General features: G+C 38.6%; 1 protein-coding gene across 1 annotated transcript in view; it reads left to right on the top strand.

Moving 5' to 3' along the window:
- The window catches only part of MRPS28 (mitochondrial ribosomal protein S28), a 102,547-nt gene extending 77,328 nt beyond the window's left edge, over window positions 1-25,219 (top strand). Inside the window, exon 3 of the mRNA XM_006057047.4 lies at window positions 24,801-25,219. Coding sequence (XP_006057109.3) covers window positions 24,801-24,972 — 172 coding nt within the window. The 3' untranslated portion in view covers window positions 24,973-25,219. The remainder of the gene's footprint in view (window positions 1-24,800) is intronic.
- The last annotated feature ends 233 nt before the right edge of the window (window positions 25,220-25,452 follow it).

The raw sequence follows: 25,452 nt of genomic DNA on the forward strand, positions 1-25,452 counted from the left end.
AATTATGTATATTTTAGGCAACTCTGACTAGGTATACATTCTCCTTCAAAATCAACATGTACTCAAAATCACTCAGTACTCAATAATGGCCTATATGGGAAAAGAATCTTGAAATAAAAAAAGAGAAAAAGAGAGAGTGTGGGTCCATGTGTATGTATAACTGATTCATTTTGCTGTACACCTGGCACTAACACAACATTGTAAATGAACTAACCTCCAATAAAAATTTAATAAATAAATTAAATTATCATGCAGGCAAAGTGTTAAAAGATTAACAGAATGATAAATGGCCGATTGATGACTTGGATGATATTTGATTGCTTGACTGTATCGTGATGAGACTTTAGGAATCAATAAGCCCCTCAGCGAGCAATGACTTTGTCAAAGGAGTTTTGACCCACTTTGAAATGTGTAAGAATGTGGTGTGACCACAAAAGGTATTTTATTCCAGTGTAAGCAAAATCATCCTGAAGGGAAGGATGAAAATCATTCATGAAACCAGGTGGCTGAATCCAGTCTTAAGAAATTCATAGAGAAACTCTGCCCTAATCTTTCAATAAATGTCAAAAACTATGATTGCTAGTGCCTATCAATAGAAACTAGAAGCGGAAGTAATAGTCACTACAGACATCTTGCCACCCTCCTCCCCTTTCCCACAGGCAGAGAATGCCCACTCATGGATTTTATGTTAAATGTTTGGTTTCACTTAATAGTCTCAAATGTATGTAAAGATTAATTTTGTTTCTTTTTCATTTGTTTATGTGGTCAAATCAAAATTCCCTGAACAGAAAACCCATTTATATCTGTTAGTTCAGCTTCTTTGGATGTCAGGTTAGAACTTGACAGTCTGCTGTGCCTTTTTGACAGATTTGCAAAAAGAAAAAAAGAAGATCATTGTCCAGTTATCTATAAATTCTCATGTCAAACATGTGGTTTGGATCTAACTTGTGCTATAACAAATGGACTTTGCAGGTGTCTTGAGGGGAGGGAAAACACTGGCAACAAGTAAGGTATCTTTGATCTGATGCTGTTACTGCTGAAACTACAACCATAAGGGGTCCTACAATTTCAGCATTCAATCAATCTACTTCTCTTGACACGATAACTTGGTAAAAAGAGCACTGACTGGGACTTCCCTGGCGGCCAGGAGTTAAGACGCCATACTTCCAATGCATGGGGTTAATTTTACTTCTGAATGTATTTGAGCATATATTAGTGAACATAAGTTTACTTATGAACTTTAATTTTACTTATGAACATATTTGGTCATATCAAACGGAAAGAATGGATGGACAAGTTAGCATATAGAATAATAATACTTTAGAAACATCACATGAACTCTGTGTCCAGTGAGAGGAAATCCAGATCACAAAGCAGGACACTTTTTATTGCTTTTCCAGTGATGGCTTTTAAATACTACGTAGTAAACTGGTGTCAATTAATAGAGTACAGCTCTGTCTGTCTCATTTCTTTAACAGCTGCTTTCCAAACACTTTTTTTTGTGTATGGCCATTTTAGCAGTTAACTTTATTTTTTTTTCAAAAGAAATACACAGGTGATTGAAGCATAAAACTAGTTTATAGAGTTTGTCATAGTGAAAGAATGATACAACTCAAAGGATAAAGCTCACACTTTGTCTGCTTTCAGAACTCACAGATCTTCTCTTTGTAGCTTTCTGGCTCCTGTGCAAGATGTCAGAGGAGAGTAAACATATTAAATATAAAGTAGCAGAAAATTCCTTTTATCTTGTTAGAATAAAACTGGAAGGTCACTTCCTTATTAATCTAGTTTTGTAGTATAAGATAAGACAGGTAGGAAAAAAACGCTCTCCATATTGTCTTTGAATTAAAGACTAAAAAACTTCATTATTTTCTATTTATTCCATTTCTGTCAATAAGCAGACACACATAAATTATAGTTGTTTGTTTATGTTGTTTTAATCGACTAAAATTAGAGATACATTTCACATGGACTGGTCTTTCAGGCTCTGAAATCAGTGTCAGCTCTATCTATCTTCATTAAACTTTTTGAGTTACAATTGTATGATTGCCAACTTCTACTTAAAGTGATAAATCTAAGAGATTTTTCCATTCTCAATCTGAAATTATTGTACAGATTCCTTCTGTTTCTTGATACTGTTTTCATGTGAAATTTTACATGATTTTCAATGGAACAGGTTTTGAAAACCTGGGAAAATATTAATGTATCTTTGAGAAGAAATGAATTACCCTTCATTTTTTTAATGATAATAAATTAAAATTTGCCATATATTCTAAGAAGAAATAATTCAGGGACTTTTTTCTGGTTTAAAACTAAAGGCAAGTTTATTATAAAATAGAGAAGTTTATTTTTACATCATCATGAGAAAATACTATTAACATTTTTTATTTTTCCTAAGCAGGCATACATTTTTTAAAAAATGGATTGCCATTATGTATCATATTTTATAACCTGCTATTTTCACTTAACTATGAAATAAATTTTTTCAACTATGCCATGAATTATATATTCCCTTAAACTTTATTGTTCTTGGTTGTATAGTACTTCTCAGAGAGATGTATCATAATTTATTTAACAGAGCCTCTATAATTGGATATTTATCTGTTTCTAAATTGTTTCTATTTTAAATAGAGCTACAGTAGACATCTGGATGCCTGTCTTCTCACTTGTTTTAGATAAAATCCAAAAAGTGAAGTTGCTGGGCCAGTTGATATAAACACTCATAGTTCCAAATTGCTCTCTGGAAAGGTAGTACTAATTTAAAATTGCTACTGTTCCAGTCCTTGGCAAACCTGTGTACTCTGTTTTTAAATATTAGTCATATTGATAGCAAAAGTATCCAGATTTAATTTGTGTCTGTTTGATGACTAATGAAATTGAGCATTTTTTTTTTCTCTTTTGTTTGGGGAGCAGATAGAAGTTGTTGGTTTATAATATGTAATTTTTCTCTAGTTAATTCCTAGTCATATTCTTTGTGCAGTTGTCTCTTGGTGTGCCTTAATTTCTTTTACTTTTTTAAGCCCAAATATTGATTTGAGGTGAAATATAGTAGGAAAAACATAATAGAAAAGTCTTTCTTTGGCATGAAACATCAAAATGTAATATTTTATGGAAATAATAGCTGTTGTTGTAAACTTTCTACAAGGAACATTAGTTTATGAGTTTTTTATTCTCATGAGTATATTACCATTTTTTAGTGTTTTTTTTTTCACTCTGTAAATATAAATGAAGTTCTAGAATATTCTTAGAATTGAATATGTTCTTTCTGTTAATATACCTTTAAGGATCTTTATCTTTAAAGTCAATACTCTTCAGATGATCACAAGTCTAAATGCGTAGGGAATCAGGGTTTGGACTTAAAATAATGTGCTTTTGGGATTTAGAATTAAAGTAAGGGTAAATGGCAGATGTAGTTGTTTGTCACTTTAAACAAACAAACTAATAAATAAAAGGGAAGAGGAAGGGAATGAAAGACCATTTCCTTACCAGCAATCACACAGTTTATTGTCTAGGAAATAAAAAAGAAGAAAACAGAAAGTAAGAAAAAGAAAAAAGAAAAGAGCCAGTTTTGTGTACTGTCGAGCACACAGATGTTCCACTTGGCAGCCACACAGGACTAGGCAGGATCAGGGTTTGTGCAGACGTAGAATGTGAGGCTTCTTTGTTGGAGACAAAGTGTTGCCTGTGGTGGGAATTGCGGCAGTGATGGGAAAGTATCGTGATGTATTGTTGGATTACTGTGATTTTCAATAGAGACAGTACATTAAAGTAACTTTGTGGGCAGTGGATTGTTCCAGCCAAGCCTGGCTAATAACATGCTCATCTTGGCAAACTCTGTTGAAAAGGTAGAAGAGCTGGCGTAGGTTTGTGGTCATGGAGCCTGTTCCTTTCTTGGGCATCAGAATTCCTTTTGCAAGCACTAGTTTTTAACAACCAATTTGTTTCACATCATCCCACAAAAGAGTTTGTGAATGTAAAGTTAGAACTGTAACCAACTTTTCAAATGGAACTCTTCCGTTTTTGGATAATTACTAAACTAGTCTGTTTCTGAATTGTTGTAGAAAATATCTTTTTAATTGAGTTGCTTCTTCTCAACCCACTGGATCATTTGGGATGAGCTTTTGTTATAAAATAGAAGGTGCATGGCTTACATGTTTTACATTTTAGCAATCTCTTTGTGTATAGCTGGAGTGTGTTTTTGTTTAAACATAAATACTACATTGTGAAATGCTTGGACCATGTGTTTTAAATCTAATCATTAGAAAGCAAAAGTGAGTATATAATTTGCTTGCCAGTGTTTTCTGTCCTGATTTTCCATATGGTTTGCCTGAAATAGAACGATTACCTTAGATGTTAACTGTATTTTAAGGTTAACATTTAATCTTGAAGGATTGATATTGAATTTTTTGTTGTTGTTCCTTCCTTCCCCCTGTTTATGTTAAATATCATATTGGGTGAGCTTTTAATTGCTTGTATAAAATCTGAATGAGAATGGAAAGGAAATTTTCTTAAAAGTAGTAAAGACTAGTACCTTTAAGAAACCCCTAATTAAATAGGATTGTTGAATGAGAGATTGAACTAGTGTGTACATGAAGGTTCATGGAGATTCAACTTGTATATTCATAGACTTTGTCAGAACCATAGATACCTACCTAGTCAACTCTTTCTTTTGGCAAAAAACATCAACTCTCTTTTGGAGACCCAGAGAAATTAACCAGGAATATTCTCTTTGTTAATGAGGTGTCAGAACCTGATTGTAATGCTCTTAATTCTCCTGTCTTAGTCCTCTCTTGTACATCCTTCAGTCTCGTCAAATCAAAGAATGTTCATTTACTACTCTTGAACGATTCATCAGATATGTTTTTTACCTTCAAGAAACATAAGCATACACTCATTAAAACTTATTGATAATGAAAGACTTAATAATTTAAGATAATACTAGAAGCTGTATCTCAAAGCAGTAGTTTAAAGGCCAAAGGAACTGTGCAAACAATAATTATCCTTGAAACTCAGTAAAAAGATATATGTCTTCAGGCTGTCAAGGAAAATCTTTTTCATAGAAGTTGAGTTTTGAGGTAGGTCTGGATTTTCTTGTCTGCCTCACTGGTGAATTCCCACTCATTCTCTAAAATTTAACATAACTTTCAGTTCTTCTCCTTATGGGTTTCCTGACATTTTTTCCCCTAAGAGAATTCTCTGCATTAATTTACCTCTTGTATGGACTTCCCTGGTGGCTGAGATGGTAAAGTGTCTGCCTACAATGCGGGAGACCTGGGTTCGAGACCTGGGTTCGATCGGGTTGGGAAGATCCTCTGGAGAAGGAAATGGCCTCTAGTATAAATGGCCTCTAACCTCTAGTATAGTGTTCCACATTTCACTGTTGGGCCAAGGATGAGGTATGGGCAAATAGGGAGGAGGAAATATTTTAGGGAAAGGAAGCAGGAAAAAGGAAATCCTCATGGGAGATCAATTACCCAAAGCATAATGACTCACTTTGAACTAATATAAAGTGGCTCAGCAGTAAAGAATCCTGTAATGCAGGAAACATGGGTCCCATCCCTGGGTCAGGAAGATCCCCTGCAGAAGGGAATGGCAACCCACTCTGATATTCTTGTCTGGAAAATCCCATGAACAGAGGAGCCTGGCGCACTGCAGTCTGTGGGGTCTGACTGCAGTCGGACACAACTGAGCAAATAAACAGCAAAACTTCTTGAGATCACAGATTTATTCTTCATACCCTGAATACCTCCTTGGCATATAATGGCAATAAATATGTTTCAAATAAGTTTAACATTTGCATGTACTCACACAAATGAGAATTCATAATAACACATTGTTATGTACTGAACTGTCTTCCCCAAATTCATATTTTGAAGCCCTGGTTCCCATTATGACTATATAGGGCCTATGAGGAGGTAATAAAGGTTAAGTGAGATCAGGATGAGGTTAAGGCATTAAGGGTTAAGTAGGGTTAGTATCCAGTGGGATTGGTGTCCTTATAAAAGTGTTAGGGGAAACACACTGACTGAAACTGCCCACCCAGTCCAGGGGCCATAGTAACTATTAATATTTGCATGAGTTATTTGACGGCAGGAGGTTCTAGTAAGGAACGTGGAACAAACAAGCCACCACCAACCAGAAGAGTAGAGGAAAGGTCAAAAGGAAATCCCACGTATCTTACTACGTCCCAGAATCCTTCTCACTGGCATCTCTCTTGGCTGAGCAATGCATGTGCCACCAGGAAGGACCCTGAATCAGAGTGATAGGTCAGACCCCAAAACTAATCCCATCGCCATAAAACCCGAGACTGTGAGCCACGTGGCAGAGCAGTTGTCCGGGGTGCCCTTGCCTACCTGTTCTCCACCTGGGCGCCCCTTCCCAGTAAAGTCTCTTGCTTTGTCAGTATGTGTTTCTCCTCAGACAGCTCATTTCCAAGTGTTAGGCAAAAGCTCCATTTAGGGCCCTGGAAGGGGTCCCCCTTCCTGCAACAAAAGGAGGGGGAGATGCGAGAGTCCTCTCTTGCTGTGTGCAAGAGCACAGCAGTCTGCAAGCTGAGAGAGAGTCTTCCAGAGGCCAGATCAGCCAGAACCTTGACCTTGAACTTCAGGCCTCCAGAACTGTGAGAAAATGAATTCCTGATGTTTGAACACCTAGTTTTGTTGCAGCAGCCCAAACACACTAGTATGCACTTCGGTAAACAAATGTAGCAGCAGACATTGTTTTAGAAAGTCTCAGAAGCCATGCCTCCCCAGATCCCACCACACATCTCTGAAAACTTTTGTCAACCGCTGTCTATCTTCATAAGAATCTGACTCCATTTCCAAGGCAGTTTGCCAGCCCAGAGGACCTTGCAGCCAGGCTCTGCCAAGTATAACAGGAAGTAGATGACTCTGCACTGGCATAAATTGTTTGTTAAAACAAGAATACAGGCGGTGTATTAAAAGGTTCAGCCAGGTTCTACTGTGATCCTGGATGAAGTGTAACCAAGACACGCAGCGTTATCAGTAGGATTAGATCTTTGAGCCTGGATTGTGGTGTGCCAACACAGGTGTATCTGTGCAACACCCTTGCCCACGGATAAGTTCGTACTTAGCACTTCAGTCCTCCACACCCAGCGTCTTTCCATCCTCATCTCCTGCAATTCACTTTCCGAAGAGTAGCCAGAATGATCTTAAAAACAAATTTGGTGGTGCATTTCCCCACACCCTTTCCATTGGCATCTGAGGCACTATGGGTGGCCTGCTCCCTGCCTTCCTGTCCACCATATGACTCCTCCCAGTGTCCCTGTCACTGGGTGCTCTCCAGCTACAGTGGCCTTCTCTCGACATGCCAACTTGTCCTTGTCTTTGAGCCTTTGAATTCACTGTGCCTCTGCCTGAAAGGCTCTGCCCCCATCTTTACACAGCTGGCCCCTGATTTACCATTCTGGGCTCCACTGAAATGTCACTCTTCAGAGATTCCTTCCTTCACCACCCCATTATATGTCTCCTCTCTATAATACCGTTTATTTTAATTTTCTGCATAGCTCTTACTCCTGTCTGATTTGTTTATTTGTCTTTTCCTTCCTACCACAACATAAGCTCCATTAGCCAAAGAACACTGGAACCTTGTCTTTCTTATTGGTTACTCCAGCATGTGGAAGAGTGCCTGCCACAGATGGGCCTTTAAGAAATATTTGTCAAATGAATGAAGCAATGAACAAACTGACAGGTTGGAGCCCCAGGTCCCTGGCAAGCACTCGTGCGGGCCACCTTTCTCAGGGTTCATATAGTGTTCTTGTATCCTTAGTCATAGGAGTCTTGCTATCCACAGAAAGGCCATTTAGGGCCTAGGAACACACTTCATCAAGAGTCCAGCTGCTTATCCAGTAGATAAGCAATCAACATCCGTCAAAAGTTAAACCTAATCTCTTTGAGCCGGAGGTCTTTGAAAACTGTTTTTGTCTACCGATGTCTATCCCCAGATCAACCCACGTGCCAAATCAGCTTACCGGCCCCAGTGAGCCTTACAGCCAGGCCTGCGTTACTTGTGATGGAACAAGTTATATGCCTGAACTATCACTTTGTTAAAGCAAGACCTGTCCAAACTAGACTCACACTGAACGCTTCCTCCGTCCTTTATTTGCATTCTCTTGGACATCTTCTCAGCAGTCCTAGGAGGTAGATACTGTGGTGATTACCTTTTTACAATAAAGATAACCTTGCCCAGCATTACATAATGATCATAGAATTGTTTGCATAAGATGAGTAAATTGGGGAACAGAATTGTTTTTAGACACTGTCAGTGTGTTATCATGGTCCTAATTATCATTGAACAATAAACCAATAAACAGTGGCTTTCTTTAGCTGTTAAAAGGAAACAATTACTTTTCTTAAATTGGAAGCAAAAAAAAAAAAAAAAAAATCCTCAACTGGCTGAGCAGAAGCCTCTGGTCACTGTGTAGTCACATTCCTGTTCTGCCAGGAAGGACCCAGCGATCAGGCAGCATGTGCAGCATCCTATAACCCACTGACAACATGCAGGCTGCTCTCAGGACTTGGAATAAATCTGTGTGGCATTGAGACTGGAGCTCAGTTAAGACACATATGACTGGTGGTGGAATGCACTGGGGTCAAATGTAGACTCCCAGTTTGCAGAACCAGTTGTAGAAGTTTTGTGAAGCACTTGAGACTACATATTCACTCTGTGTGTGTGTGTGTGTGTGTGTGTGTGCGCGCGCGCGTTCTCAATCACTTAGTCGTGTCTGACTCTTTGTGACTCCACAGACTGTAGGTCGCTAGGCTCCTCTGTCTGTGAGATTTCCCAGGCAAGAATACTGGAGTGGGTTGCCATTTCCTTCTCCAGTGTATTGATTATAGTCTTCCACAGATGTGATCAAATTCCTTTTATGTATAGTGTAGCACAGTGTTACAAAGTAGAGGTTTTAAAGTATCACATTAACAAATTTATTAAAGAGAGGACCATAGGTAACAGGAAATGGTAGCTATATTTGGCTTATTTGTCACTTTTCTCACTTCTATCCAAGCAGAAGTGAAGTGAAAGTGAAAGCCACTCAAGTCATGTCTGACTGTGACCCCATGGATTATATAGTCCATGGAATTCTCCAGGTCAGAATACTGGAGTGGATAGCCTTTCCCTTCTCCAGGGGATCTTTCCAACCCAGGGATCGAACCCAGGTCTCCCACATTGCAGGGAAATTCTTTACCAGCTGAGCCACAAGGGAAGCCCATCCAAGCAGAGGGAAGTGACAAGTAGAAAGGGTAAAATATCTTTGTTTTTTGTGCTCAATTAAGTGTGTATTGTATCTGAAACAAAATTTAGCTGGCCATCTGGCAAGCAGTCATGTCAAGAAGCATGATTTAGTTTTAAATTCAAGCCAGAGGAGTAAGTTAATTGTGCCTAACAGATCTTGCTATCCAGAACTAAGTCCAGGCACCAAAGGAGGTGGTAAGTCATTAATGAGAGTAACTGTACTTCATGCTCTGAAAGAGTTAAGTACTGAAAGGTACACTAAAAATTGATTTAAAATTTTTTACTGCATACCCAGCCTACCTTCTGACTGTTTGGCTGCTCTTTCTTTAACTTGCTTTCCAGCTTTTGTGCTTCCTGATGGTGGGAGACCTAGTAAGTATTTTGAGTCATAGACTCATAAAATTTTAGAAATGAAAGGAATTTTGGAAGTCATCTAATTCAGCCCTTACTGAATTCAAACTCCATCATGAGATGACCATGCTCATCTGACCACAGTGCTCATTTGTCATGAAGATTCCCTGTGATTTCCTCTAGTAATGCACAAAACAACCAGTTCCCCTTCCAGCCAACCCTGTTAGAAGTTCTTCCTCATATTAAAGCTGAATCTTCCATAAATCTGCCATCCCCTATAACTTCTAACTATTTTTCTTATTTCTGCTTTCTTGGAGGCATACAAAATAGATGCACAAAATAAATATTGTGACCTCTTTAGTATTAAAGACTTCCAAATTCTTTAGACAGGTATAAGATCCTTTTCTACTTTTGTTCAAACTGCTCCTTCCCTTAATTTTTCATTCACATACTGCAAGATTCTTTGACTGTCTTCTTTCCAAACAGATGACAATTCCCTAGATGTAGTCAGAAAAGTGAAAGGAGACTGGAATTTTTATGTGGGAAATATAATGTGGAACCTGTGCTTTGCTGTTGTTTAGTCACTAAGTCATGTCCAGCTCTTTTGCAACCCTGTGGGCTATAGCCCTTCAGGCTCCTCTGTCCATGAAATTCTCCAGACAAGAATAGTGGAGTGAGTAAAAAGCTATTCCATTCTCCAGATGATCTTCCTGACACAGGGATTGAACCCAGGTCTCCTGCATTGTAGATAGGTTCTTTACCATCTGAGCCATCAGGGAAGCCCCTTGTTTAGAGAGAAATACATATTATTAATCTCTTCAGTTTCATAATAGGAAAGCAACTTTGCTTATCTCATATTTGATATTTAAAATGTGCAGTTCTAACTTTGACTTTCTATGTAATGTCTGCACTGCATGCACTTGTTAGGGCAACTAAAGCTTGAATTGACCAAGATTCAGCTCGGTCCCTTGACTGCCATGAACCATTTATCTGGAGTTTGACTGAAACAGAGACTCAGAGAATGTCTGAGAACTCATGAATACTCATAAATACTCAGAGAACTTATGAATACTGTAGCCAATGCTTTTCAAACCAGACTCATTTGAGAAGTTTTTCCTAAATGTGCATGAATCTCCAGCTCCACCCTACTGATTTGGATGGTGTAGGTCTGGATTAGATCCCAGGCATCAGTATTTTTATAAAAAAAGGAAAGAAAAAAACTGTAAAAAGCTTCCACAGCCAATTGATTGTGTTTTGCCTCTCAGCTCTGACTCCCTGCAGAGTTATCAAGTCTGTCCCTGTAAATTATAAAGTAACTTCTGGATTTTATTATCCTCATCCCTCAGCCCCAAACTCAGACTCAAAGAATGCCTTCAGTCAGTTTTGTCTTCCTTTTGTTTCTTTTGTATATATTGAAGGCTGCTGTCAGACTTGTCCATTTGAGTGATGTTCTAGTTCATATTTGAAATTATTATCCTTTTAGTTATGTTACACTTTATATTATATATAAGAATCAATGTAATGAATTTCATAATACCTATTATTTATTGAGTATGTACTATGTGCCATAACGTGTTAAGCATCTCAGCAGCTTTACCAAGTGTTATATACTCACTTTACAGCTAAGTAAGCAGTCCAAGGTTTCCAAGGTGGCTCCATGGTAAAGAATACACCTGCCAATGCAGGAGATGCAGGAGGCGGGGGTTCAGTCCCCAGGTCGGGAAGATCCTCTGGAATAGGAAGTGACAACACTCAGTATTCTTGCCTGAAAAATTCCGTGGACAGAGGAGCCTGCAGGCTCCATGGGATCTCAGAGTTGGACATGACTGAGCAACTGAGCACTAAGCATTCAGGCAAGCAGTCCATACGAGCTAAGTGTCTCATACTCAGTCATGGTCAAATCTAGACCTTTCTATGACATTTTAAAACTCATATTCCTTCCTCTGCTGTACCCTGACTAAACTTATCTCTGACAATAAAAGTATATATTTTCTTCTCTCATAAAACAAAATTGTATACCACAAGGTATATCCTTTTTTTGCTTAGATACTCTAATTCTAGTTCCAGCTTTGATCTAATGTTAGTTATCAGCATATCTCAGGTACCTGAAGGCTTTATTCCTTCTGTTTCCTTTGGATTTTTTTGTCCCTCCAAATATATATATTCTTTTTTATTGCATATGTATATTCTGACCAGCAACACATATTTTGTTTTTTGTTTTTTTCAAAAAATAAAAATAGACTCTATTTAGTCATTAGGTTTTAGGTTATTTCTTTCCCTAATTTCTTGACACATCTTATTTTGCTAACTCTAAGAAAAGTTTGTAACTATCATTATTTATGCTATATGTAATATATTACATTGTATGCATGTTCCACATTATTAAAAAAGTGAAATATTTTATTGGAAGTTTAAAAATGTTTCATTTCATAAAATAAATCAATGTTTGAACAAGAGATAAAAGCTTGTTTGTGGTACTAACCAGCAGGGCAAGGTTAAAAAGCGTTTGGTTTAAGGGAAAAACAAAATCATATGTTTATCGTAGAGTTGCAGAAAAAGATTAAATTCCAGGATGATTGCAATTTGAGGAAGTACATTTTAGCATTATGAACAATAATTTAAATTTTAATCAGTTGAATTATTGGAGTTATAATTATTGGAATTATAGAAAGCTAGCACTTTCTACCTTTATTTTTTAACTGTGGCTGTTGTGCTTGATAAGACAGAATAGTTAGTATGGTAGTGAGTCAATCTCATAGGCATCCTACAAACTGAGCAGAAAGAAGCAGCAGACTAGAAACACAGTCAAAGAAACCCAGTGGATGGCATTTGAAAAAGGGGGACACATCTGAAATATACCAAAGAGCCTGCATATAAAATTTTACTTATTTTATTTTATTTAAGACTATAATAATATCATGTGTAGCTAATAAAAAGCCTTAACATTTTGCATTTTGTACGTATATTGAATCAGTTTTGCACTCAGTAGCTCTCGGCACTGTATGAGTTTTCAAACACTTTAAGTTGTATAAAAGTAGAATAAAATCATTGAACTGCAGAAGACCTTAGGTCTATTCTAAGATTATGCTTTTCAAAGATGGGGAAGTTGATGCCCAGAGAGTTCAATTAAAGGAGAACACAGTACACACATCCCTTCACGCTCCTGTGCAGGCACTCTCCCTTACAGATGCGTGCACGAGCGCACACATGCAAAGTGTGGCTTCACAGAGAGGCCAGCATTACTGCGAATGTTTGTACAAATTAGAAAAAACAAATAGGGAGTAATTAAACCATTAAAGGTATCTTAGCTGTTTCTCTACAAAAAAAGAAAAGAAAATTTTACTCCCAAAGTCGTAAAACTTTAACAGATCACAAGAAAATCAGGAAAAGTTCTAAAATATTTTAACTTGTTGGGATGAAAACATAGATGGTTAATGATTTGAAAACAACTGTTCTTGAAATCTCTGTGAACTTTGATTATAGTAAGGCAGCTACATTGACTTCCAAAGGCAGAATTCCTTACAAAATTCTCTTTGGATACTGAGATTCAATCCAAGACTTGTATTTGTCGGCTTTGTATTATTTAATTTATGTATATCAAAGAACTAGTCAAGACACTGTCTCTATTTTAAGTCTATGAGAACCGTCAGCAGCCTGCACTAACAGATGTTAAAGAATGTCTGTGGAAAGAATGTCAAAACCCCCTCCAAAGGAAAGTTTTTAAACCATGTCCTTAATACAGAAATGCAAAACCAGATTTAATTGCCCTTTTCCTAAACAGCTCAGACATGCAGACTCATTTACTGAAGCATATGGTCTGCGAAAGTGCACATTGGAAGAGAGCAGTCGTGGTGAAGGCTGAGATTGAATCCGTTTAGGCTGGAATTGACAAAGATCCAGCAGAGGCAAGCGTTCAAAGTTAAAGAAACACATTGACCAGTGAAAACACGGGCTATTTTCATTTTGAACGTACTCATTGGAGACGTCCTATTCGCTTTCAAGACAGCAGTATTCAACGGTTCTAATATGAAATACAGCATTTCTGAAAAACTAATATCTAAGGGTTTTTTTCCTCCTAATTAAAAAAAGGTATAAAAAATAGACAACCTTGCATGAAGTCATACAGTTTCAGGGTTTTTTTTTTTAATATATATATAATTTATTATTTGTTACCACTGACAGTAACCATTTTTCTAATTAAAACAATTACTTGGGTGACAGCAACATGGTTTACATTTTATTTCAAAGGGATGACATTATGAGACTACATGAAGTGGTAACTTCTTATCACTCCCAAAGGGAGTAGGTTTACAGTTCTTGGAAGAAGTCAAGGTAATTGAGAACTGAAGAAAAGGAAGAGGGGAAAAAAAATCTGTAAATCGTCTTATACAACTTTGTGGTATTGGCAAATGACTTCATGTATCTTAATTTTCTACCTATAACGTGGAGTAAGCTATCTTTACAGGGAATTTTGTTTTAACCTCTAAATATCTAAAAGACAGTTCAATTGCTATGTGTCTAGTACAGTGTCACACAGATATGAGGAAAAATATAAAAGGTAAGAGAATGGAAAGAAACACATGAGCAGTTAGGAATGGCAAGCATGGATCTGATGGTTTACTCTTGCTGGAATCTAATTAGCAATAGCTATTTATTATAACAAATTACTTCAAAGTGCTATTTTTCTGGTAAAACTAGCGTTTCTGTCAGTGATTGTGTTTATATATTTGTAAGACAAGTATTTTACTATTTTTCTTGTCAATTTGAAGTTGTCTGCAGCTGCACTGTCAAGCGGCTGTTTACATTTAATTCAAATTACATAAAAGTAGAAAATTGGTTCCTCTCCACATTAGTTATATTTCAGGTGTTCCATGACCACAGTATATAGAATGTTTCTGTCATTATAGAAAGTTATATTTTGGAATTGTTGATATTGTAATTAAGTTTTATCAATGTATTCCATTGAAAGTCAAGAAGATAAATTGTATATTTTTGAGTAGTAGGGATGTATGCCAGTGTTCTTAGTCACTCAGTCATGTCCGACCCTGGGCAACCCCATGGACTGAAGCCCACCAGGCACCTCTGTCCATGGATATTCTCCAGGCAAGAATACTGGAGTGGGTTGCCATTTCCTTCTCCAGGGGGTCTTCCTGACCCAGGGATCGAACCTGGGTCTCCTGCATTGCAGGCAGATTCTTTACCAACTTAGCTAGGAGGGAAGCCGAGTTTTATCAGCGTATTCCATTGAAAGCCAAGAAGATAAATTGTATATTTTTAGATATCAGGTATAGAGGAGACTGATCTCCTCCCAGTGCAAAGAATAAGCCAAAGTTGAAGCTGTAAAGAAGATACATTTAACCCATGTGTGTGTGTCTGCATGCTAAGTCACTGCATTTGTGTCTGACTCTTTGCAACCCCATGGACTATAACCCCCTAGGCTCCTCTGTCCATGGGATTCTCCAGGCAAGAATACTGGAGTGGGTGTCATGCCCTTCTGCATGAAATCTTCCTGACCCAGGGGTCGAACCTGCATCTCTTACAGGTTGAAATTGGCATGTGGGTTCTTTACCACTAGTGCCACCTGGGAAGCCCTTAACCCATGTAGCAAGACACAAAAATGAAATGATGGTGTTTCTTATGACGGTGTGATTTGTCTGAAATTGTGAACAACTCTTGGTAACATTCTGGACAAAATCAGTCTTCCCTTAATTTACATTGTAATCTCATTCTTGAAAATGTAGTGTTTACTTAAACTCTTATTTTTAAAAAAACAACCTATAAAAAATATTTAGCAGACAGAGTTCCAGGCTTAGATCATTGCAAGCAGATTTTTCACCACTGTCAATGGCTAGTAGGACAGCTCTTGCATGGAATAGTTCCTTGCATTACACAATGTCTCCATCCCATCCACGCCTGCTAGATGTCAGCCTGATCTTTGTGACAACCAAACAGCACCTCTGAACATTTCCAACACATCTTGGTATAAATATTCAAGATGGTAGCCTCCTTCAACTTCTTAAGATCGTCATCTTAAGCCTGTTCTTTTGCTGCATACACTTTTTAATTTAATTTTTCCCATGTTTTTTATTTTTTAATTAAAGTGAGGAACCTCTTGATGAACGTGAAAGAAGAGAATGAAAAAGTTGGCTCAAAGCTCAACATTCAGAAAACTAAGATCATGGCATCTGGTCCCATCACTTCATGGCAAATAGATGGGGAAACAGTGGAAACAGTGGCTTACTTTATTTTGGGGGGCTCCAAAATCACTGCAAATGGTGATTGCAGCCATGAAATTAAAAGATGCTTACTCCTCGGAATGAAAGTTATGACCAATCTAACAGCATATTAAAAAGCAGAGACATTACTTTGCCAACAAAGTTCCATGTACTCAAGGCTATGGTTTTTCCAGTAGTCATGTATGGATGTGAGAGTTGAACTATAAAGAAAGCTGAGCTCCAAAGAATTTGTGCTTTTGAACTATAGTGTTCAAGAAGACTCTTGAGAGTCCCTTGGACTGCAAGGAGATCCAACCAGTCCATCCTAAAGGAAATCAGTCCTGAATATTCTTTGGAAGGACTGATGTTGAAGTTGAAACTCCAGAACTTTGGCCACCTGATGCAAAGAACTGACTCATTTGAAAAGACCCTGATGCTGGGAAAGATTGAAGGCAGGAGGAGAAGGGGACAACAGAGGATGAGATGGTTGGATGACATCACCGACTCAGAGGACATGACTTTGGGTAAACTCCTGGAGTTGGTGATGGACAGGGAGGCCTGGCATGCTGCAGTCCATGGGGTTGCAAAGAGTTGGATGCGACTGAGCAACTGAACTGAACTGATAATTAACAATATTGTATTAGTTTCTGGTATACAGCGAAGTGATTCAGTTACATATTTTTTCTTATTCTTTTTCATTATAGTTTATGTAAGATATTGACTATAGTTCTCTATACAGTAGGACCATGTTGTTTGTTTATTTTACATCCAGTGTTCTTGCCTGGAAAATCCCATGGATGGAGGAGCCTGGTAAGCTGCAGTCCATTGGGTTGCGAAGAGTCAGACACGACTGAGCAACTTCACTTTCACTTTTCACTTTCATGCATTGGAGAAGGAAATGGCAACCCACTCCAGTGTTCTTGCCTGGAGAATCCCAGGGACGGGGGAGCCTGGTGGGCTGCCGTCTATGGGGTCACACAGAGTCGGACACGACTGAAGTGACTTAGCAGCAGCAGCAGCAGTTTGTATCTACTAATTCCAAACTCTTAATTTATACCTCCTCCCTGCCCTGTTCCATATTTTTTTAATTGAAAATATTGTGCTGCTGTGCACCTAAGACTTGTCCTTATTCATTCATAATAGGGTTAGACTTAAGGAAGTGACCAGGGGTAATAAAAGAAAAATTCCATCTTTACTTACATATGCCGTGAACTTTTGTCTTATTTAAACTAGAAAATGAGGCTGTGGTAGAGGTTGCCTCTCCCACTTACAGCTGTGTGGCTGCAAGCAGTGGCCCGGTGAGCTTGTTGACTGAAGTCCTAAGTCTCCTTAAGAAACACACTGGAAATAAAACAACACAAGTAATTATAAGGCCATGTTGTTGTGTAGATAGAATGAGAACCCATTCCTTTTACCTCAAAAACTGTTGTTGTTCATTTATTGTTGTTGGACACAACATACCTAAGTCATGTCCAACTCTTTACAACCCCATGGACTGCAGCATGCCAGGCTTCCCGGTCCTTCACCATCTCTGCAGTTTGCTGAAACTCATGTCCATTGAGTTGATGATGCCATCCAGCCATCTCATCCTCTGTCACCCCCTTCTCCTCCTGCCAGCAATCTTTCCCAGCATCAGAGTCTTTACCCATGAATTGACTCTTTTCATAAGGTGACTAGAGTATTGGAGCTTCAGCTTCAGTCCTTCCAATGAACGTCCAGGGTTAATTTCCTTTAGGTTTGACTGGTTTGATCTTGCTGTCCAAGGGAGTTTTGGAGTCTTCTCCCAGCACCACAGTTTGAAAGCATCAACTCTTCAGCACTCAGCCTTCTTTATGGTCCAACTCCACATTTGTACATGACTACTGGAAAAACCATAGCTTTGACTATCCAGACCTTTGTTGGCAAAACAATGTTTGAATACACTCTCTAGGTTTGTTATAGCTTTTCTTCCAAGGAGCAAGCATCTTTTAATTTCCTGGCTGCAATCACTGTCCACAGTGATTTTGAAGCCCAAGAAAATAAAATCTGTCACTGTTTCCACTTTTTCCCCTTCTATTTGCCATGAAGTGATGGGACTGGATGCCATGATCTTAGGGTATTTTTTTTACTGTTGAGTTTTAAGCCAGCTTTTTCACTCTCCTCTTTCGCCCTCTTTGAGAGGCTCTTTAGTTCCTCTTCATTTTCTGCCATTAGAGTGGTATCATCTGCATATCTATTCTCCCAACAATCTTAATTCCAGTTTTTGATTCACCTAGCCTGGCATTTCACATGATGTACTCTGCATATAAGTTAAATAAGCAGGGTGACAATATACAGCTTTGTCGTACTCCTTTCCCAATTATATTATATGATTATATTATATCCAGAAATATAAACAGACTTAAAATCTAGAACAGAACTTCTTAATCTTAGAGGTCCGTAGATGACCTTCAGGTAATCTGTGAACCTCTTGAAATTGTACCCCCGTTATATTTATGGGCATTTGTGTGATTTTTAGAAGGAAGAGTCCACTGATAAAATAAAAGGAATGAGGGAAAACTAATTAAAAGAATAATTTTTTGTGCGTGCATGCTTAGTAGTGTTTGACTCTTTGTGACCCCGTGCACCCCATGGACATGCCAAGGTTCCTCTGTCCATGGAATTTTCCAGGCAAGAACATGGGAATGGTTTGCCATTTCCTCCTTCAGGGGATCTTCCCAAGCCAAGGATCAAACCTGTGTTTCTTGCATCTCCTGCATTGGCAGGTAGATTCTTTACCAACTGTGCCTCCTTGGAAGTCCAAAAGAAGAATAAAACCTCATTTTAGAAAAGGGCTTCCCTGGTGGCTCAGATGGTAAAGAATCCTCCTACAATGTAAGAGACCCAGGATCAATCCCTGAGTCAGGAAGATCCCCTGGGGAAGGGAATGGCAACCCACTCCAGCATTCTTGCCTGGAGAATTCCAGGGACAGAGGAGTCTGGCGGGCTATAGTTCATGGGATCACAAAGAGTCAGACATGACCAAGTGACTAAGACACATAGAAGACAGAGGAAGTCGAGTCAGTTCTATAAAGAAAGGGATATTTGACAGGTTCGAAGTTAAGTCTGCTATTGAAATGGTCAATTTTAAAAGAAGAAGAAAAATTATGAACCTATTGAAAGGATCATCTTCCCCTTCCAAGAAATAGTTATATGCTAAAAATAGATTCACTGAACTCCATCAAGAATTAAGGAGTGATAGGAGAAGGTAAAATTAGACAGCTCTGCCTGCCCCTCAGTGTTCATTGAGCCCCTGTCAAAAAGAATACTAGAGTGGATGAGTCACTGTGACCCTTCTGTGACTCACCATATATTTCTACTTTATTGTTTTCAGGTATAATGTAGCTAAGGTGGGGAAGTGTGGACCATTAAATGTGGTGTGAATGTGGTGTGTAGTTCTGTGAGTTTTACTTGCTTTTGTTCAGTGCTAGTTTGCCTCACATCCTCAAAAGAAATTCAACATTCATTTTAAATAATTTTTTTCTTTTTGGTAGGACATTTATAATATATTTTAAGAGAGGAATGTTTATACTATTAAAATAAGTAAGATTTGAATCAAAGCAAATTATTGAAAGAAAACCCATCTGCAAAGCTTACTGTCTGTAGAAATCCTTTAACTGATTTAATTATAACTTGAAATTATATCTGGGAGTGTTCTTATTTTTTTTTCTTGTCATAATTTTTTTAATTGGAGTATAGTTGCTTTACACTGCTGATGTTTCTGATGTATAGCAAAGTGAATCAGCCTTACATCTACCTATATCCCTTGAGAGTGTTCTTGTACCCTCCATCATGCCAAGGCTGGAACATCTACTGTCACTGGGTTTGTTTTGATGCTGATGGTGGTGGTAGTGGTGGTGATTGATGATGGCAGCCAACATTTATTGAGCATGTATAAGGACTTGGCAGGTGTTAACTCATTTTATGCTCATAGTAACCTGAAAGTGAAAGGGAAAGTGAAGTCACTCAGTCCTGTCCGACTCTTTGCGACTCCATGGGCTGTAGCCTGCCAGGCTCCTCCATCTATGGGATTTTCCAGGCAAGAATAATGGAGTGGGTTGCTGTTTCCTTCTCCAGAGGATCTTCCTGACCCAGGGATCAAATATGGGTCTCCCGCACTGCAGGCCGACTCTACTGTCTGAGACACCAGTTCAGTTCCATTCAGTCGCTCAGTCGCGTCTGACTCTTTGCGACTCCATGAACTGCAGCACTCCAGGCCTCCCTGTCCATCACCAATTCCTGGAGTTTACCCAAACTCATATCCATTGAGTTGGTGATGCCATCCAACCATCTCATCCTCTGTTGACCCCTTCTCCTCCTGCCCTCAATCTTTCCCAGAAGCAGGGTCTTTTCAAATGAGTCAGCCCTTCACATCAGGTGGCCAAAGTATTGGAGTTTCAGGTTCAACATCAGTCCTTCCAATGAACACCTAGGACTAATCTCCTTTGGGATGGACTGGTTGGATCTCCTTGCAGTCCAAGGGACTCTCAAGAGTCTTCTCCAACACCACAGTTCAAAAGCATCGATTCTTCGGTGCTCAGCTTTCTTTACAGTCCAACTCTCACATCCATATATGACTACTGGAAAAACCATAGCCTTGAGTAGATGGACCTTTGTTGACAAAGTAATGTCTCTGCCTTTTAATATGCTGTCTAGGTTGGTTACAACTTGCCTTCCAAGGAGTAAGCGTCTTTTAATTTTATGGCTGCAATCACCATCTGCAGTGATTTTGGAGCCCCCCAAAATAAAGTCAGCCACTGTTTCCACTGTTTCCCCATCTATTTGCCATGAAGTGATGGGACCAGATGCCATGATCTTAGTTTTCTGAATGTTGAGCTTTAAGCCAACTTTTTCACTCTCCTCTTTGATTTTCAACAAGAGGCTCTTTAGTTCTTCACTTTCTGCCATAAGGGTGGTGTCATCTGCATATCTGAGGTTATTGATATTTCTCCTGGCAATCTTGATTCTAGCGTGTGCTTCTTCCAGCCCAGCATTTCTCATGATGTACTCTGCATATAAGTTAAATAAGCAGGGTGACAATATACAGCCTTGACGTACTCCTTTTCCTATTTGGAACCAGTCTGCTGTTCCATGTCCATTTCTAACTGTTGCTTCCTGACCTGCATATAGGTTTCTCCAGAGGCAGGTCAGGTGGTCTGGTATTCTCATCTCTTTCAGAATTTTCCATAGTTTATTGTGATCCACACAGTCAAAGGCTTTGGCATAGTCAGTAAAGCAGAAGTAGATGTTTTTCTTGAACTCTCTTGCTTTTTTGATGATCCAGCAGATATTGGCAATTTGATCTCTGGTTTCTCTGCCTTTTTTAAAACCAGGTTGAACATCTGGAAGTTCACTTAGAAGTTCATCTGGTGTCATCTGAGACACCAGGGAAGCCCATAATTATTATTTCAATTTTACAAATGAGGAAACTGAAATAGAGATGAAGTAACTAGCTCAGAGCTGCATGTTTAGGGGTGGAGCTGGGCACGTTTCTAATCATCTGGCTCCAGAGTCTACAGTCTTCACCACCTCATTGCCTTTTCTGGATATTTATACTTAGGCCAAAATCTTTGACTAAAAGGAGCATTTGGAAACTGTATGAGCAATGCAGTCTTGGGGAAAGAGTGTACTGGCATATTCATTTAAATCTTGCTATGTGAAACAATGGAAACCCAAATGGGAAGACTAAGTGGTATAAATGATTATCAAAGACTGCAGTACTGGAGGGTCACCTTAAATTACATTGGCAGAAATGGAGTTCTCTGAAATATATCAGTCATTTCTTTACTTTCCTCTAATGAAGTATTTCAAACTTAAAGCAAAGATAAACTCCACATTAATGGTATGGCTGCTGTTCCTGTGAGTGAGGACTACCAACCTTTCCGCGTCCTGGGTTTCTCAGAGGGAACCGTCTGTGTGTGCGAGAGTCAGTCCCGCCCCAGTGGTCACCAGGCTTTGTTCAAGGGACTCTTTTAAGGCGCATTTCTCCTTTATATGTTGTCATTGCCTGGCTTTATTTTATTTGGTTAATCTAAATTACTCATCCTGAAGTTTGTTGGTTTTGTCATCACTTGTGGAGAACATCTGTTACTCTCAAAGGCTGTTCACGGTGGCTGCAAAGTCCATCAGAGGTCCTCGTTTTACTGGCCCTTTGTATGCATGTAGGATGCCGTGCCTTGTATATAATACAGGTGGTTCTAGGCCAGATTTTTCTCAAATGCTGATCGGAGAAGACTACATCTGCTTACCTGGGGAGCTTTAAAAAGGCAAATTCCCCTGCAGCCCCTCCCTAGGTGAGCACTGAAGAATTCAGGATGTGAAAAATCTCAGCATACTGGCCCCAGATCACTGAGATGCCTGTGGAAGGAATGATTTCAATGAGCCCCAACACTTGAATCTTCCCATACATAGAAAAGTAGAAAGCACTAAACTCCTTAACTTTTGAGATAATCTGGTTTTCTTAATTCATAAAAATACTTTTGATGTTCAGACTACCCGCCCTTTGTTGCAAACTTCTGTATAACCTGACTCCTCCCCTCTCCTTGCCCCTCCATGCCCCCGCCTCCTCAGAGCAGTTCTCTCAGGGTTACCTGAGATGCTGTCTCCCAGGCGTGAAGTCCTAAAAATTCCCACTGAATGAAACATAACTCTTAACAACAAAAAAAGCAAATTCCTGAGTCCCACCCCAGATCTGCCAACTCACTCTCTGGGGTTGCTTCCCCCATTTGCATTTTTAAGGAGCACTGCAGTTGCTTTTGGTGTGTGAAATGTATAGGTCTCCTCTGGGCACTGTACAGACATGGATGAGATAAAAGCCCTGCCCTTAAGGAGCTTATGGTCTGCTAGGGAAGATAACACCTACAAATAATGCACAGTGAAAAGTAAGTACCCTAAAAGTAGAAACAGCTACTTCCAGACAACTGAAGTCAGAGAATCTTCTAGAGGTATTTTTGTTGTTGTTGTTTAGGGCACAGTGTGGGTGATTCTTGATTCATTCAGCACATGTAAAGGCCTGCAGCTCACTTTTCATTTCTGGTACCAACTCACTGGATAGCTTCTTGAATTTCCATACTTTTTAGAGATGAAGGCAAAACTTTCATATTATTAAAGGCTCCTCCACCTAAACATAGGGACAGTTTTGCTTTCCATAAACTACCAAACATACTGGACACTCATGGTATTTCTGATTTTATTTTTGTAACAGGAGATTGCTAACATTTACAAGACACAGGACTGTCTCCACTGAGAGCTGCCCCTTCAGTGTGACTGTGCCCAGATAGCATGTCCCAAGTGTTTGTGCATGTTCAACTCTTTTCATTAAAAGGAAAAAAAAAAAAAAATCACTGTTCCTCTTTATCACGGTCAGTTTATTATCTAACTCTGAACAATGGAAGAAGAAAACTAACATTTAATAACCACAGTGCACCAGGCACTGTGCCAGGCAGACTTCAGGGAGGTTGAGTAAATGAGCCAGGCCACACAGCTGCTAAAGCCAAGAGAATGGAGCATCTAGACTGTCGATGAGGTGGTGGCTTTTGTCAGCAAGTGTCTTGTTAATTTATTGACAAATATTTGCGTTCCTGCTGCTTTGGCCCTGGAAGGATACAGATGTAAACACAGTGACAGATCTTAGGGAGCGTTTGATCTAATGAGAAATCAGAGATTTACACAGATAACCAATAGAGGTGAGTGAAGGGCACTAACATTTGTGCTTACTTGGCTATGCTGTCTTTCTTGGGAATTCCAGTGACAGAATCGACATTCTGATAAGGGGAATGTGGAAACTCTCAAGGGCTGCGTTAGATACATTCTACCTGGATACCTGGGAACCAACAGGATTTTTTCATAATGAAGGTCCAAGCAGGGCGGCAGTGCAAAAGGCAAAGAGAAGTAGGATGGGAATTTCTGTTTTCTAAGAGTATAAAGCTAGGCCTTGCTATTCTAGGATATCTCTTCAGTTTTTTTAAACAAAAAAGTATGATCTGTGCCATCACATGCACACACCCACGTACATATATATAAATATACATATAGAAAGACTAGGAAGTGTGACTGACGTTGTGATTTTTCAAATTTTACAGAAGGACATTTTGTTCTGTAATCAGGAAGAAAAATGACTTAGAAAAAAGCCAAATAACCTACAGGTTTACTTGATGAATCACCTATAAATTCCTCCAGAATACCTAATCAAACATTATGTGAAGGCTGTTCACTGTATGCTCTACCAAAATCATTTTCTCTTTTTGGGAGAACTCTGTTTCTTCATTTTCTGTTTATATAAAATTATTTTAATTTTAAAGTTACCTTAGAGCACTTGAGGTGTATATGTAGATGTTTTTAAGAAAGAGCTGTGATTTTCATTTAGTAGCAATATTTTCACTCTCCGTACCTTTTCATAATGTTGATATTAAGCTCTTAAAATGATTGATCAAGGAAGAAAGATAAATGAGCATCAGTTTTGACTTGGGATTGTGAAATACTTGAATATTTTTATTTTTACCAAATGGAGCCATCATACATTGTGGGGCCAGCGTTATATTTTAATTACAGTGCAGTCAATCCCCTATAGTAAGTATTTTGCAGTGAGACTTTTTTCCATTTTGTTTTTCAAAGAAGATACTAATTTTAGAAGACAAAATGTTTCTGAAAACATTTTTTCCCCTTGATACTCTTTGACTTTAAAAATGAATGACATTAAAATAAATGTCAGTTTCAAGGACCAACTTGTTTGAATTTCAGTCTGGAATACATTTTCATTTCAGTTATAAAATCTTTAAAGGTGACTTTAACATAAAAATTCTGATACAACTAAATAACTTTTCTGTCAAAAACAACTATTTCCCTGATACCAGTGTTAATTTCCTTATCTGGAGTCAACACAAATTAGAATTAGAACTTGAGTTTGATTTTAGTTGTTCATTTTATGATATAAAGAATTAATGGAATTTTTTTCTTACTATTTAGGAAATACCAGAAAGGAACCAGAGTCCGGCTGCGACTTTTAGATCTTGAACTTACATCCAGGTTCCTGGGAGCGACAACAGATACAACCATCCTAGAGGCTGAAGCAGTTCTGTTAGGACTCCAGGAGAGTAAAGACTCAAAATCAAAAGAGGAACGTCAGGAAAATAAATGAACTTTGCTGAGTGCGTTCACTCCTTTTATGTTGAATGCAGATAGTCAAACACAATTAGACAATTATTAATAAATGATTAGAAAAAGACATAGTAAATGAAAGCTATAATTATAGCTCTTATTTGTTAGAATTTTCTTTAGCTGTATCTCCCCTCCCCCTGTTTTTATGCCCGTTCTTTCCTTTGATTGGAATAGCATAAATTGTACTGAGAAATTCTGTCATTCAATAAATATGTTTTGAGTGTTCACTATGTGTATGCCACTGTTCTAAATACAAAAGAAACAGTGGTAAACAGATGAAATTGCTTGTCTGTTAGGGCTTACCTTTGGCTGGGGAAATTGACAAGTAAGTAAAATAAATAGCATGTTAGATGGTGATGAGCGCTAAGGACAAAAATACAGCAGAAGGGGCAGAGGATGTGAATAGACATTTTTCCAAAAAAGACATACAGATGGCCCAGAGTTACATGAGAAGGTGCTC

This window comes from Bubalus bubalis, chromosome 15, assembly GCF_019923935.1.
Source record: "Bubalus bubalis isolate 160015118507 breed Murrah chromosome 15, NDDB_SH_1, whole genome shotgun sequence".
Classification (NCBI taxonomy): Eukaryota; Metazoa; Chordata; class Mammalia; order Artiodactyla; family Bovidae; genus Bubalus; species Bubalus bubalis.